This window comes from Antechinus flavipes, chromosome 5 (genome assembly GCF_016432865.1).
Source record: "Antechinus flavipes isolate AdamAnt ecotype Samford, QLD, Australia chromosome 5, AdamAnt_v2, whole genome shotgun sequence".
NCBI classification, from domain to species: Eukaryota; Metazoa; Chordata; class Mammalia; order Dasyuromorphia; family Dasyuridae; genus Antechinus; species Antechinus flavipes.
In genome coordinates, this window is record NC_067402.1 from 50579363 (window position 1) to 50592799 (window position 13437).

General features: G+C 35.1%; 1 protein-coding gene across 1 annotated transcript in view; it reads left to right on the forward strand.

The window, feature by feature from the left end:
• Window positions 1–13437, forward strand: part of ABCB1 (ATP binding cassette subfamily B member 1) — an 87175-nt gene that overhangs the window by 48135 nt on the left and 25603 nt on the right. The window contains exons 17-20 of the mRNA XM_051962356.1: window positions 336–515; window positions 2858–3004; window positions 4183–4290; window positions 6135–6212. Of these exons, the coding sequence (XP_051818316.1) occupies window positions 336–515; window positions 2858–3004; window positions 4183–4290; window positions 6135–6212 (513 nt within the window). The remainder of the gene's footprint in view (window positions 1–335; window positions 516–2857; window positions 3005–4182; window positions 4291–6134; window positions 6213–13437) is intronic.

The window sequence follows — 13437 nt, forward strand, 5'->3', positions numbered from 1 at the left end:
ATTTGATTTTTTCTTGGCAAAATTACTGGAATGGTTCTCCACTTTTTCTTTAGCTCATTTGAAAAGTGAGAAAATGGAGGCAAGGCAGGATTAAATCTACTTACTCAGAGTCATACAGCTCATAAGTGTATATATATATATACATAGCTACATATATAAATATGTTAAGTAAATACTTGAATAGCTAGCTATTTCTTAGTAATCTATTGCTGAAATGAAAGAAAGAAACAGAATATTAATCTTAGTACCTCCAACTTAAATTTTTACTATTATTTGTTAAACTAGATTAATTTGACAGCAGATATAGTCTTTAAAACACATCTTGCTTATTTTAGACAACAGGAAATCAGATTGAATCAGAGGGTGATTCAGATGAACTGAAAAATGAAATAAATACCTCAGAACCAGTTCCAAAAGGTTTTGAATCCAGGAGCCTAAGAAGACGATCAAGGTGCTCAAGTGTCAAGAAGACACAGACATTAGAGAAGAAAACCACTGAAGAGGAGAAGAAGCTTGTAAGTCTGGTGGTATTTTTCTGCTCCCATGGCCAGGGATGTTTTCCCCAAGAGTACAAAAAGCAAGATCAGATTTAAGCTTTGTACTTTGCTTTCAAAAAAAAAAATCTAAAATTTAAAAGAGGAACCAAGTAGCCCACAAAAAAATTAACTTTCTTTGCCTATCTTCACATGTCTGTTTGTCCATCCACTGCCTACTTTTCTCTGTTAGTTTCCTGTTTTCATGATCTTGAAAGAAAAAATTGTAAATAGTAAAAACTCAGAAGTTGTTTTTACTGTAATAGTTCAAGGATCCTTAGTTTCCTTAGTATGACTTCTTTTTGCATCTCACAGCACTATTTATGAATTTTATAGACAAAAATAATTCTTTGTTAAAAAGGCACTTCTCTCTTCTCTTTGCAGAGTATGGTTGTGGAAAAGGATAGATAGATAGATACAACTATATTTAGATATATATGGATGGATAGATGGATAGATAAATAGCTAGCTAGATATGCCAGAAACTGCTGATGGTTCCCTTTTTAATTTACAAGAATAAAATGTATCACTAAGTAGTAAATATATTTGGAAATAAAATTGACATGGGGATGTGTTTTATGTCTATATCTATCTATATAAAGAGAGAGAGAGAAAGAGAGATAGATACAGTTATCCTTTCTACATTGTGACTTTCCCCATCATGGTTTCAATATATTGTGGTTCAGTATAAGAAATAAAATGGGAATTTTGGGGGAATTTTGCAGAAGCCACAGATAACATAGAAAAAGTTAGAAACTCAGAAAAGCATAAAATGTATGTATAGTGTTGCATAACAGTAACATATTTTATCTTACAATATGATAATAATCAAATATATGTATGAAGAGAGGGCCAAATAATTTTATGCAAATTTTCCAGTTCATGGGGACATCACGACCCTAACTTTCACAATGAGGAAAAGAAAATTATATATGCGTATGTCAGTTTAAAAGTTTTTAAAAACCAGCAATTAAACCGACTTACTCAGAGTCACACAGATAATAAGTGTATGTATATATACATACCTACATACATTACTTAGGCATCAATCTTCTGATAATGGGCCTCTTCCAGCTGAGCTATGCTGATACCCTCATGGAGGATAGACAGTCTTCACCAGATTCATATGGAAAGCTTTTCCAGTCTGGCAGAACTTGTGAGAGCCCCTTGACTCACTGGTGTAGCATTCAGTCAAGTCATGCTAACAAGCATTTACTAAGCACTGTGTTAAGTACTGCAATTACAGGGCAACTTGGAGTAACGTTCATGCCGTGACGAGGAACTTAGAATTATTTTACAAATGAAATGAATTGTTTATGAAAAGCTAGACAGCTAACAACTATAAATAATTACTCATCAGTTGATGAAAAGTTAGATAACTTTTAATCAGTAATACTTTGGATTTAAGTTTCTATCTGCATTAATAATGTGAAAGCAAGAACCGGGAGAAAAAACCTTCACCCATATTCATCTTATCAAATGATATGCTGTCCATCAAATATAAAATTTAAGGGAATATTCTCTGGGTAACATAGGGAAAGAATATAGTTCTACATTCTAAGAACCTGAATTCAAATTCCACGTTTAAGGCTTATAGTCATTCACCGTACCTGGACTTTTGTTTTCTTATCTAGAAAATAACACGTTTGGACCAGTTGGTATCCAGTCAGCTCTAAATCTGATGCCTTATTAATTATATTAAAAATAGCAAATTGACATGTTGCTGATACCTTGTTTAGCTTTTTTAAAAAATGAATCACTGAAACTGCTTGTTTGAAGTGTGAGAGCTAGAATGTAAAATGGAAAAAGAGTAACATTTGAATTTAGTTGGGGGGGCGGGTTATCTTTTTATTATCATCACCTGACAGTGTGTTTTACATGTAGTTGATGTTTATTGAAGTGGAGAAACAAAACCGTGGATGCTGTGCCTTGTAACTTACATGAAGTTTGACCAGCTCTATTTGATCAATAGAGCATAGTGATTTTCAAATGAAAACTGCAAACATTAAATCTGAGCTACTGTGACATGCCTGAATGAACAATGTGACATTGTTGCAAGATTGCAAAGCAAACATCCTCCCTGTTGCCCAATTGGATTGATACTGATTTACATTTGACTAAGTCACAGCTAAGAGAGGAGAAGTCACCACAGAGGGGAAGGATGCAAGTGCTGGATGGTCTCTTTCTTGGGAGCTACTTATGCACCTGAGGCTGGAGAAAGTTTTGTCCTCTAAGCTCTAGCTGCAAGCAGATAATGATAATTTACACCAAAATTATTTTATTTTGAAAATTCTGTTATTCTTCATGATGTCTTTATTTTTTAGGATGAAAATGTGCCTCAAGTTTCTTTTCTCAGGATTCTGAAGATGAATAAGACAGAATGGCCTTATTTTGTGGTTGGCACTTTTTGTGCCATTATCAATGGAGGTCTTCAGCCAGCATTTTCTGTAATATTTTCCAGGATTATTGGGGTAAGAGCTCTGAGTAGCATGATGCATTCCAATGAGTACAGGATTTTGAGCCTTGCCTTAAGCAATTACAACACTTTGTGTTGTAATTAAGGATGGACTTTTAAAAAGCTATATCTTCAAACAAACTTAAGCAAAGGATAGCCTTTGCGGATATGGAGGGAAAAAAAAGAGATTTCAGGTGTTAAAGTACCAGGAGCAAGGGAATGAGGCCAGTAGAAATAGACATTTCTGCATATTACTACTGCACTGCTTCTTTGGTAGCTAGTGTAGGAATATAATGCCCTTTTAGAAAGAGTGGCAAGACTCAAAATGACTCTGTTGGGCCATTTATAGATCTATTTCAATATTAGCAAAACTTGTGGTAGAAAAAAGAGTGCTGGATTAGGGTTTGGGAAATGTGGATTTGAAATGACTCTGCACTGTGTAGATTTTTCAAGCAAGCCACAATCTCTCTTGATTCTGGTCCTTATCTATTAAGTATGCAGATAGGTTGGATGATTTTGTTATCTTCCAAATCTAATTTAGAAGTTGGATTTGTTCATTCCCTCTTACTAATGGATGAAATTTGATAGTTGCTTGGATATGAGAGATGAGAGGAAGGTATAAGTCAGAAATAATGTGCCAGGTGCCACAGATTGCAATGGTAGAATGAGAAGAGCAATGCTTGAAGTTTGAAGATATACCCAAGTGGGATCCTTTATGCAGGTAGAGATGTGGATCTAGAGCTCAGAGAAGAATTCAGATGAGTCCTCTGTGGCACTAAATCCTATGATCTTGTTTTATAATGAAATAATCTATCATTTGCCAGAGGAGAAAGCCTTGTGTGTCAGTGTACTTTATGTTTCAAACCCTCAATCTTGCCTTCCTTTACTATTTGTAGAGAACTGTATCATTTAAAACATCTTCCCATATGGTGTTCATTACCCACCCACTCCCCAAAGTAGTTCACATAAAATGTAAATACATTATGTAAAACGTTTACACAAATGCATGAATGGTAAAGTAACTAAGAGAAAAATGGATATATGCATAAACTGTAAGTTAGATCTCAAAAAAGTGGTTCCATTGATATTTTAAGACCTCTGTTGACAAAAGAATATTGGGACATGTACACTTTTGTGGTGAGTCAGCATGGCAATATCTACATTATTTTGATAAAAATAAATTATTTTTTGTAGATCTTCACAGCATTTCATGAACCTGAAAAAAGAAAGCGTGATAGTGAGATGTTTTCCTTATTGTTTTTAATACTTGGAGTTATTTCTTTCATTACCTTTTTTCTTCAAGTAAGTATGCAGATTTTCACTTATTTTCTACAACCATTTGCATGTGTTTTCTCCCCTATAAAATGTAAGCTATATGAGGGAACTTTCGAGCTTGTCTTAGCATGATCACTCAATGTACAAACATTTAATAATGGTTATGAAATATCAGCCCTGAATGCTATGAGTACAAAGACAAAAACCAAATGGATCCCTACTCTCATGAGACTTGCATTCTATTGGGAGGGGAATGTTGTGTCTATATAGGAGGCATAGAAAAATTACAAAACAAATATAAGTTACATGGAATGTAGTTATAGAGGAAAGTCATTAGAGTCTCCTGATACACAGTGGTTATTGATTTTCCATTGGTAAAAGTATAAATAAAACTTGGTACTTGGGAATATACTCTGTTGATTTTATTAAAAGATGGGTCGACCTTGACAAAACATGTACATACTTCTTTTCTTTCTTCTTTGTTCCATCTTTATCCCTTTCCAATTGACACACTTCCTCTCCCCCATTACATAATTGAGAATATAGTTGAAGGGAGTCAGAGTGTAGCATTTAATATCATAATTAGATATGGAATTTGAGTGGACCCTAAAAAGCTTTGCAACAAATAGGTTAATTTTTGACCTAGAAAAATGCTTAGAAATGTCATACAAGGTTTAAAATAAAAATAAATAAATTTTCTTTACTAATGCTGAAATGTACCCAATTTTTATAGAAATGGGTCCCTTTCCTAAGTAAGGATTATATTTGTGTCTTAAGGTAAAAATAGCAGTAGCTAGAAAAAGCCAGTAGAGAACATGGCTTTCAAGAATTTAGTATTACAGCTTTCAAATGACTTGAATGAAATTGCAAACTTTAAGATGTTCTACCTAATTTTGATCATTGTACTTTCTTTTCCACTGTGATTCCTTTTGCCATTTCATGCTCTTTTAAATCTGTGTTCATAGAATTAACATTTAATAATCCAATCCAATGTAATAAAAATTTGTTAAGGGTTTTCTCATTAGACAACATTGTGCTAGTGGCCAAGACTTCTAAACCAAAATGAAAAAAAAAAATGGATCCTGACCTCAACGCACTTCCCTTCTATTGGAAGATACAACATGTAAATAGATAAGTGTATACATGACAATATGGGACGGAGAGATATAGTTAATATCATAAAGTTAATATATAATAAAGGAGAGATAATAATAATAATAATAGCTAGGGAGTTAGAAGCATATGAGTGCCCGATGCTCACCATAGCCATTACAGGAAGAGTGAAAAATCAGGCTTCTTCCTTTCCAGACACTGGGGAGATAAGACAGAAGGACCTGAAACAACTTACTTGCGTACAAAGGCAAACTACAATCAAGTATAAGATTGTATACTTCCAAATATTAAAATTGTAAGTATTCACAGAAAGGAAAGATCATGGAAAAGTGAAAGGAACCAAGAAAGATTTCATCAAAATAATGTGCCTTGAGAAAGGGCTTAAAGGCTAGCAGTGTGGAATTTAGATAGAGAAATCTAAGCGATAAGAATCACAATGTAAGAAATAAGTATGGCTATCCTATGAGCGTCCAATTGGAAAAGAAGTCTAGACCAAGAAACAAATTTGCCCAGTAAGGTCATGTAGCAGACCAACACTAGAAGTAAATGTGCTGCCTTAAAGTGCCTGTGATGTTGGGATTCCTCAGCAGTGATAATTCCCCTCCTCCTCCTGGTCATTAGTCTTCTATTAAAGAAAACTCTGTAATGAGTTAATATTTGTAAATAAGCTATGTATTTAGCATAATGCTTAGAACATAATACACTTAGTAAGTGTTTCTTCCCTTCCTTTTCCTGATGTGTTCTTTTCTTTTCAACAGGGCTTCACATTTGGCAAAGCTGGAGAGATTCTTACAAAGAGACTCAGATATAAAGCCTTTAAATCAATGTTGAGACAGGTATTCTCTCTTATGTTGAAAACTGATAATGATGATAAAATGATGGCTACCTGTTGCATAAGGATTCTTTCCTTTTTTAGAACAAGTTCATCACTATCTTACAAATTAATCCTGGCTATAACCCTTAGTAAAGAGCTAAATACATTTAAGAAAATTAGAATGCTAATGCAAACTTAAAAATCTATCCACATAAGACTTTTTGTTCATCCAAGTTTAACTTACTAATGCTCTTGGATTCTCTGAAGAACCATTGTTTTTGCATTTTCAAATAAAGGAGAGAGGCTTGCAAGGGCTACTGGGAGTTTGTTAAATCTTCAAAAGGATTTATTCTTCATGATTTCAGATGAGTACTACTTCACCTTAAGGGAAGAAAAATCTTCCCTGGATCAGTGCATATAAAGATATTTTTTAACCTTAGAATTTGTCCAGCAAGGATGGCACTTCTATAGTTGAATCCAAAAGGTTTTTGCTAAGAACTTGTGGTGAATAATGGAACGTTGATCCAGAATGATGAATTAAATATCTATGATTGCAGGAATGACACCTCAACTAGTTATATATCTGGGGAGATTACCCAAAGATTGAAAGAGTTTAGGTATCATGTGACTTGGAGCTCAAGAAGATACTTTCCCAAGGTCACACTGAGACTTAAGTAGTAGATTCAGGATTCAAAGCTGGGCCATCCACTCAAAATCCAGAGAGTTTTCTGTTAGCCAATTAGGTTTACTATTGCCGAGCTTGGTGCTAAGCACTGAGAATACAAAGAAAGAGGGGGAAAAAACCAATCCCTGTTTTCAAGGAACTCAGAGTCTTCAAATCTCAATGAGGAAACAATATGTAAACAACTATGTGCCAACAAGATCTAATCCAAATAAAAGGGAGGTAATTTTAGAGGGAAGGTACCAAGATTAAGGACAACTGGAAAAGACTTCTTACAAAAGGTGAGTAGTTCTTACTCTGAGAGTAGTTGTATTCTTGCCCTTGAACTGGGCTCCCAAGACCAGGGTTCAGACTCTGAATCTGTCAGTTTTCTTGAGCAAGTGGCTTCACACTTTCTGATAACATGAGGGAATCGATCTAAATGATCTCAAAAGGCCTTTCATCTACCAGTATTTGAACTCAGAATATATGACTCCAAACTTCAGACCTCCAATTTTTTCCACTATACCACATAAAAGATAACAGTTTTTATGATGAACTGTTATTATATTCTTACCTATTAATTATATTTTATCCCTTTCAGATAATTTGAACAAGATTTAGCTACTCAAAAAACTAGGGAGAACAACTTGAACTTATGTAGCCATTTAAAGTTTGAAAGCAATTTACACATTACCGCATTTGATTCTCAAAACAACCCTGTGAAGTGGATGATATTATTATCCCCATTTTACAGATGAGGAAAATGAGTGTGCCAGTTGATTCCTAATGCTTTCTCCTACGGCTTTACCTGCAGATCTTCACAGAATATAATGACGATGAAAAAAGAAAGCGTGATAGCGATATGTTTTCATTATTGTTTTTAATACTTGGAGTTATTTCTTTCATTACCTTTTTTCTTCAAGTAAGTATGCAGATTTTCACTTATTTTCTACAACCATTTGCATGTGTTTTCTCCCCTATAAAATGTAAGCTATATGAGGGAACTTTCGTGTTTGTCTTAGCATGATCACTCAATGAACAAACATTTAATAATGCTTATGAAATATCAGCTCTGAATGCTATGAATACAAAGCCAAAAAGCAAATGGATCCCTACTCTTATGAGGCTTGCATTTTATTCGGAGGGGGATATTGTGTCTATATAGGAGGCATAGAAAAATTACAAAACAAATACAAGTTATGTGCATTGTAGTTATAGAGGAAATCATTGGAGACTCCTGACACACAGTGGTGGTTGATTTTCCATTGGTAAAAGTGTAAATAAAACTTGGTACTTGGGAATATACTCTGTTGATTTTATTAAAAGATGGGTCAACCTTGATAAAACATGTATATATTTCTCTTTCCTCTTTATTCCATCTCTTTATCCCTTTCCAATTGGCACACTTCCTCCCCCCATTACATACTTGAGAATATAGTTGAAGGGAGTCACAGGGAACTGAGTGTGGGATTTAACATCATAATTAGATATGGAATTTGAATGGACCCTAAAAAGCTTTGCAACAAATAGATTACTTCAAATGAAATATTAATCTTTGACCTAGAACAACACTGAGAAATAAGTCATACAAGTTTTCAAATGGAAATACATAGATTTTCTTTTCTAATGCTAAAAATTTACCCAATTTTTATAGCAATGGGTTCCTTTCCTAAGTAAGGATTATATTTGTGTCTTAAGGTAAAATTAGCAGTAGCAAGAAAAAGCCAGTAGAGAACACGGCTCTCAAGAATTTTGTATTATAGCTTCCAAATGACTTGAATGAAATTGCAAACTTTAAGATGTTCTACTTAATTTTTATCATTGTACTTTCTTTTCCAGTGTGATTCCTTTCGCCATTTCGTGCTCTTTTAAATCTGTGTTCATAGAATTAACATTTAGTAATCCAATCTAAAAAAATTTTGTTAAGGGTCTTCTCATTAGGCATCATTATGCTAGTGGCCAAGACTTCTAAACTAAAATGAGAAAAAAAAAAAAAGGATTCTGACCTTAAAACACTTCCCTTCTATTAGAAGATACAACATGTAAACAGATAAGGGTATACATGACAATATGGGGAAGGAGAGATATAGTTAATATCATATAGTTAATATATAATAAAGGAGAGATAATAATAATAATAGCTAGGGAGTTAGAAGCATATGAGTGCCCAATGTTCACCATAGCCATAACAAAAAGAGTGGAAAATCAGGCTTCTTCCTTTCCAGACACTGGGGAGATAAGACAGAAGCACCTGAAACAACTTACTTGTGTACATAGGCAAAATACAATCAAGTATAACATTGTATACTTCCAAATACTAAAATATAAGTATTCACAGAAAGGAAAGATCATAGAAAAGTGAAAGTGGCCAAGAAAGAGTTCATCAAAATAATGTGCCTTGAGAAAGGGCTTAAAGGCTAGTAGTGTGGAATTTAGATCGAGAAATCTAAGTGACAAGAATCCCAATGGAAGAAATAAGCATGGCTATCCTATGAGCGTCCAATTGGAAAAGAGGTCTAGACCAAGAAGAGTATTTGCTCAATAAGGTCATGTAGCAGACCAACATTAGAAGCAAATGTGCTACCTTAAAGTGCCTGTGATGTTGGGATTCCTCAGTGTTGATAATTCCCCTCCTCCTCCTGGTCATTAGTCTATTAAAGAAAACTCTGTAATGAGTTAATAGTTGTAAATAAGCTATGCATTTAGCATAATGTTTAGAACATAATACACTTAGTAAATGTATCTTCCCTTCCTTTTCCTGATGTGTTCTTTTCTTTTCAACAGGGTTTCACATTTGGAAAAGCTGGAGAGATTCTTACAAAGAGACTCCGGTATAAGGCGTTTAAATCAATGTTGAGACAGGTATTCTTTCTTATGTCCAGGATTGATAATGATGATAAAATAATGGCTACCTATTGCATAAGGATTCTTTCCTTTTTTAGAACAAGTTCATCACTATCTTACAAATCAATCCTGGTTATAACCCTTAGTGAAGAGCTAAATACATTAAAGAAAATTAGAATGGTAATGCAAACTTAAAAATTTATCCACATAAGACTTTGTGTTCATCCAGGTTTAGCTTACTAATGCTCTCGGGTTCTCTGAAGAACCCTTGCTTTTGCATTTCCAATACAGGAGAGAGGCTGTCAAGGGCTACAGGTAGTTTGTTAAATCTTCTAAATGATTTACTCTTCATGATTTCAGATGAGTACTACTTCACCTTAAGGAAATAAAATCTTCCCTGGATCAGTGCATATCAAGATATTTTTTAATCCTAGAATTTGTCGAGCAAGGATGGCACTTCTGAATTTGAGACCAATAGTTATTTGCTAAGAACTTGTCAGTGAATAATGGAACAGTGATACAGAATGATGAATTAAATATCTATGATTGCAGGAATGATACCTCAACTAGTTATATATCTGGGGAGATTATCCAAAGATTGAAAGAGTTTAGGTATCATGTGACTTGGAGGTCAAAAGGATACTTTCCTAAGGTCGAATGGAGACAAGTAGGAGATTCAGGATTCAAAGCCAGGCCATCACACTCAAGATCCAGTGAGTAATAGCCATACTATTTCCGAGTTTGGTGCTAAGCACTGAGAATACAAAGAAAGAGGGGGAAAAAACCAATCCCTGTTTTCAAGGAACTTAGAGTCTTCAAATCCCAATGAGGAAACAACATGTAAACAACTATGTGCAAACAAGATCTAATTCGAATAAAAGGCAGGTTATTTTAGAGGGAAGGCAGTAAGATTAAGGACAACCAGGAAAGACTTCTTAAAGAAGGTGAGTAGATCTTACTGTAAGAGGAGCTGTCTTCTTGCTCTTGAATTGGGCTCCCAAGACCAGGGGTCAGATTCTGAATCTGTCAGCTTTCTTGAGCAAGTAGCTTCACACTTTCTGATAACATGAAGGAATTGATCTAAATGATCTCAAAAGGCCTTTCATCTTACAATATTTGAACTCAGAATATATGACTGCAAATTTCTGCCCTCCAATTTTTTCTATTACACCTCATAAAAGACACCAGTTTTTATGATGAACTGTTATTATATTCTTACCTATTAAATATGTTATATCCCTTTCAGATAATTTGAACAAGATTTAGCTGCCCAGAAAACTAGGGAGAACAACTTGAACTTATGTAGCTATTTAACGTTTGAAAGCAATTTATACACTATCTCATTTGATTCGCAAAACAACCCTGTGAAGTGGATGATATTATTATCCGCATTTTACAGATGAGGAAACTTAGTGTGGGAGTTGGTCCCTAATGCTTTCTCCTATGGATTTACTTGTAGGACCTTAGATATAAAGATGGGATGGGTCTTAGAGGTGATCAGCTGTGTCTTTTTTTTATTTTACAGATGAGGAAATATAATGCCTGAGAAACTGAGCAAGACAGAGATTAGAGACCAATTCAATAGTTGATTAAATGGAGAGAAATACTGGGACCATTTGATCCATGTTTGATCCCCAAACTAGACAAGACTATCATCTCAAAGAGTCTACCCCCAAGTATTGGCACAGCAAGTTTTTTTATAGTATAATGAGAACGACATAGTGGGGGAGGCACCTAGATGGGGATAACCTAATGGTGGGGGAGGTTACTGATATTCTAATGACATCTAAAATGGATAAACCTTTATCTTGTCAAACATTAAGAAGGAATGTCTATAACCTAAAGATATAAAACCTTTATCTCAAACATTAAGAGGGAAAGGTTATAACCTGAGGCAGAATAACTGAATAGGACAATTGGAGAAACTGAGTTACGACATTCCCCACTTTTTCTCTTGTAACTATTCAAATCTTTGAATTACCTTCCTAAGGCCTTAGCACCATAATTTTGAACAACCCTATGTGAAGTATATAGACCAAATAAAAATCAAAATAAAGCTAGAACAATGCAAGGACTTATGGCAATGTCAAGTCTCTCCCTGATAACTCCAGAGTTAATCAGCAATACACAAAGTTCCTTATTTCAATTATTTCTGACAATCAATTGTCGGATCCTCTGCAGTTGGGGAGCATATGGACAGCTGTGGTCATTTGTGCATGACTGGGCCTCTGCTTACAGAGCAGTAGGGCTCAAGGCAGTTGTGCTGCCCATTCAGAGGGGCAACCCGTTCCAGGGGAGAAGGGTGAGGCTTGGAGTAGCTCCACCTGTCCCACCCAAAGGAACAAACAAGGCTGCAGAAAGCATCAGATTTCTGAGCAGATTATGCACAGTTAGACCAAGGCAGGCAAACCTCAAACTTTTAGAGGCCTGATATCAACTACAAAGTCCTTTTGGGTATGCAGAAATACTGATTAAGGACCTGGGTTAACAGGAGTGGCTAAACAGATCAGAAAGACTGCCAGTTCCAAGACAGGTATCCAATTTCTGGTTGTTTCTAAAAAAATAATCCCCAAAACTGAGTATGCCAGGGCAATTCCAGCAGAATAAGGGATTTCAACGTTAAAGCACAACCAGCAAATCATAGTCTAGTAAATTTAAGTAAGGAGTAAAGGACTTCCAATTAAATCTGAATGAGTAAGATAGGGGGTAGAACAGAAGTGCCTAAGAAAATACACCAGTTTCCCCAATTTCCTGTTTCTTCTCCCTTTTTATTTTCTTTTGGAAAGAAATTATCAACTGACCATCCCTCATATAAATCATATACATATGCATATACATAACAGACAAAGTCCCTCAAAGATAACAGCAATAGTTATACAAGTTTAACAATTTCCATCCCAAGTCTTAAACACACAGTAATACAGTTACAATTCTAACAAGTCAACCACTTTCCCACTCCCCCATATCAGTCCAAGTTACATTGGGAAAAGTGGGCAATGGTTCTCAATAGCTGCTACTTGCTGAAAAGGGACAATGCTCAGTCCAGTGAGTGTGGCGTGCTGACAACCAGAACTTGATGTAGGTCCCAGAAGCAATTATCTACAATTTGTCCAAATCTAGAAATAAAAACAAATCTAGCAAAGAAAAGTTAGAACAGTCTGAGATAGAAAGACTGGTCCACAAGGACTGCTACAAGATGTGGCCTCTCATTAGTTATAAACCTTAAAAAAACAAAAACAAAAAAAACCCCCTGAATATCCAGACAACATATCTACTAACCAATAGATTGCCAGACTAAATACTTAGTTGCTCAAGTATTTAGGATATAATGATTAAAGATAACCAGATTGGAAACAGCAAAGTATGACATAATTGAATTAACAATTTCTTATTGACCATTTCTCTGATTATAGAAATCAGTTACAGGAGGAAAAAATGCAGTCACATATTAATTACAAACCCAAGAAATTTTACCTCTAGTAACTAATCCTAAATAGATATTTGCCACAACCTTATTAATTTGCTGCTTTTAGCCAAGAACCAGGTAGCTACAACTTGATAAAATAATGTCTGGAACAGTTTAGAGGGAGGGGGGGGAGGATAGGATTCCATGTGACTACCCTTTCCCCCCACTCCACTTCCAGAAAGACAAGTGGGGGGTGGGGAGTAAAGTGGAAACAAATTTCACTCCAGGCTAACTAAATGCTCCTATAACTGAAGTAGCAGCAGTTGGGGGTGG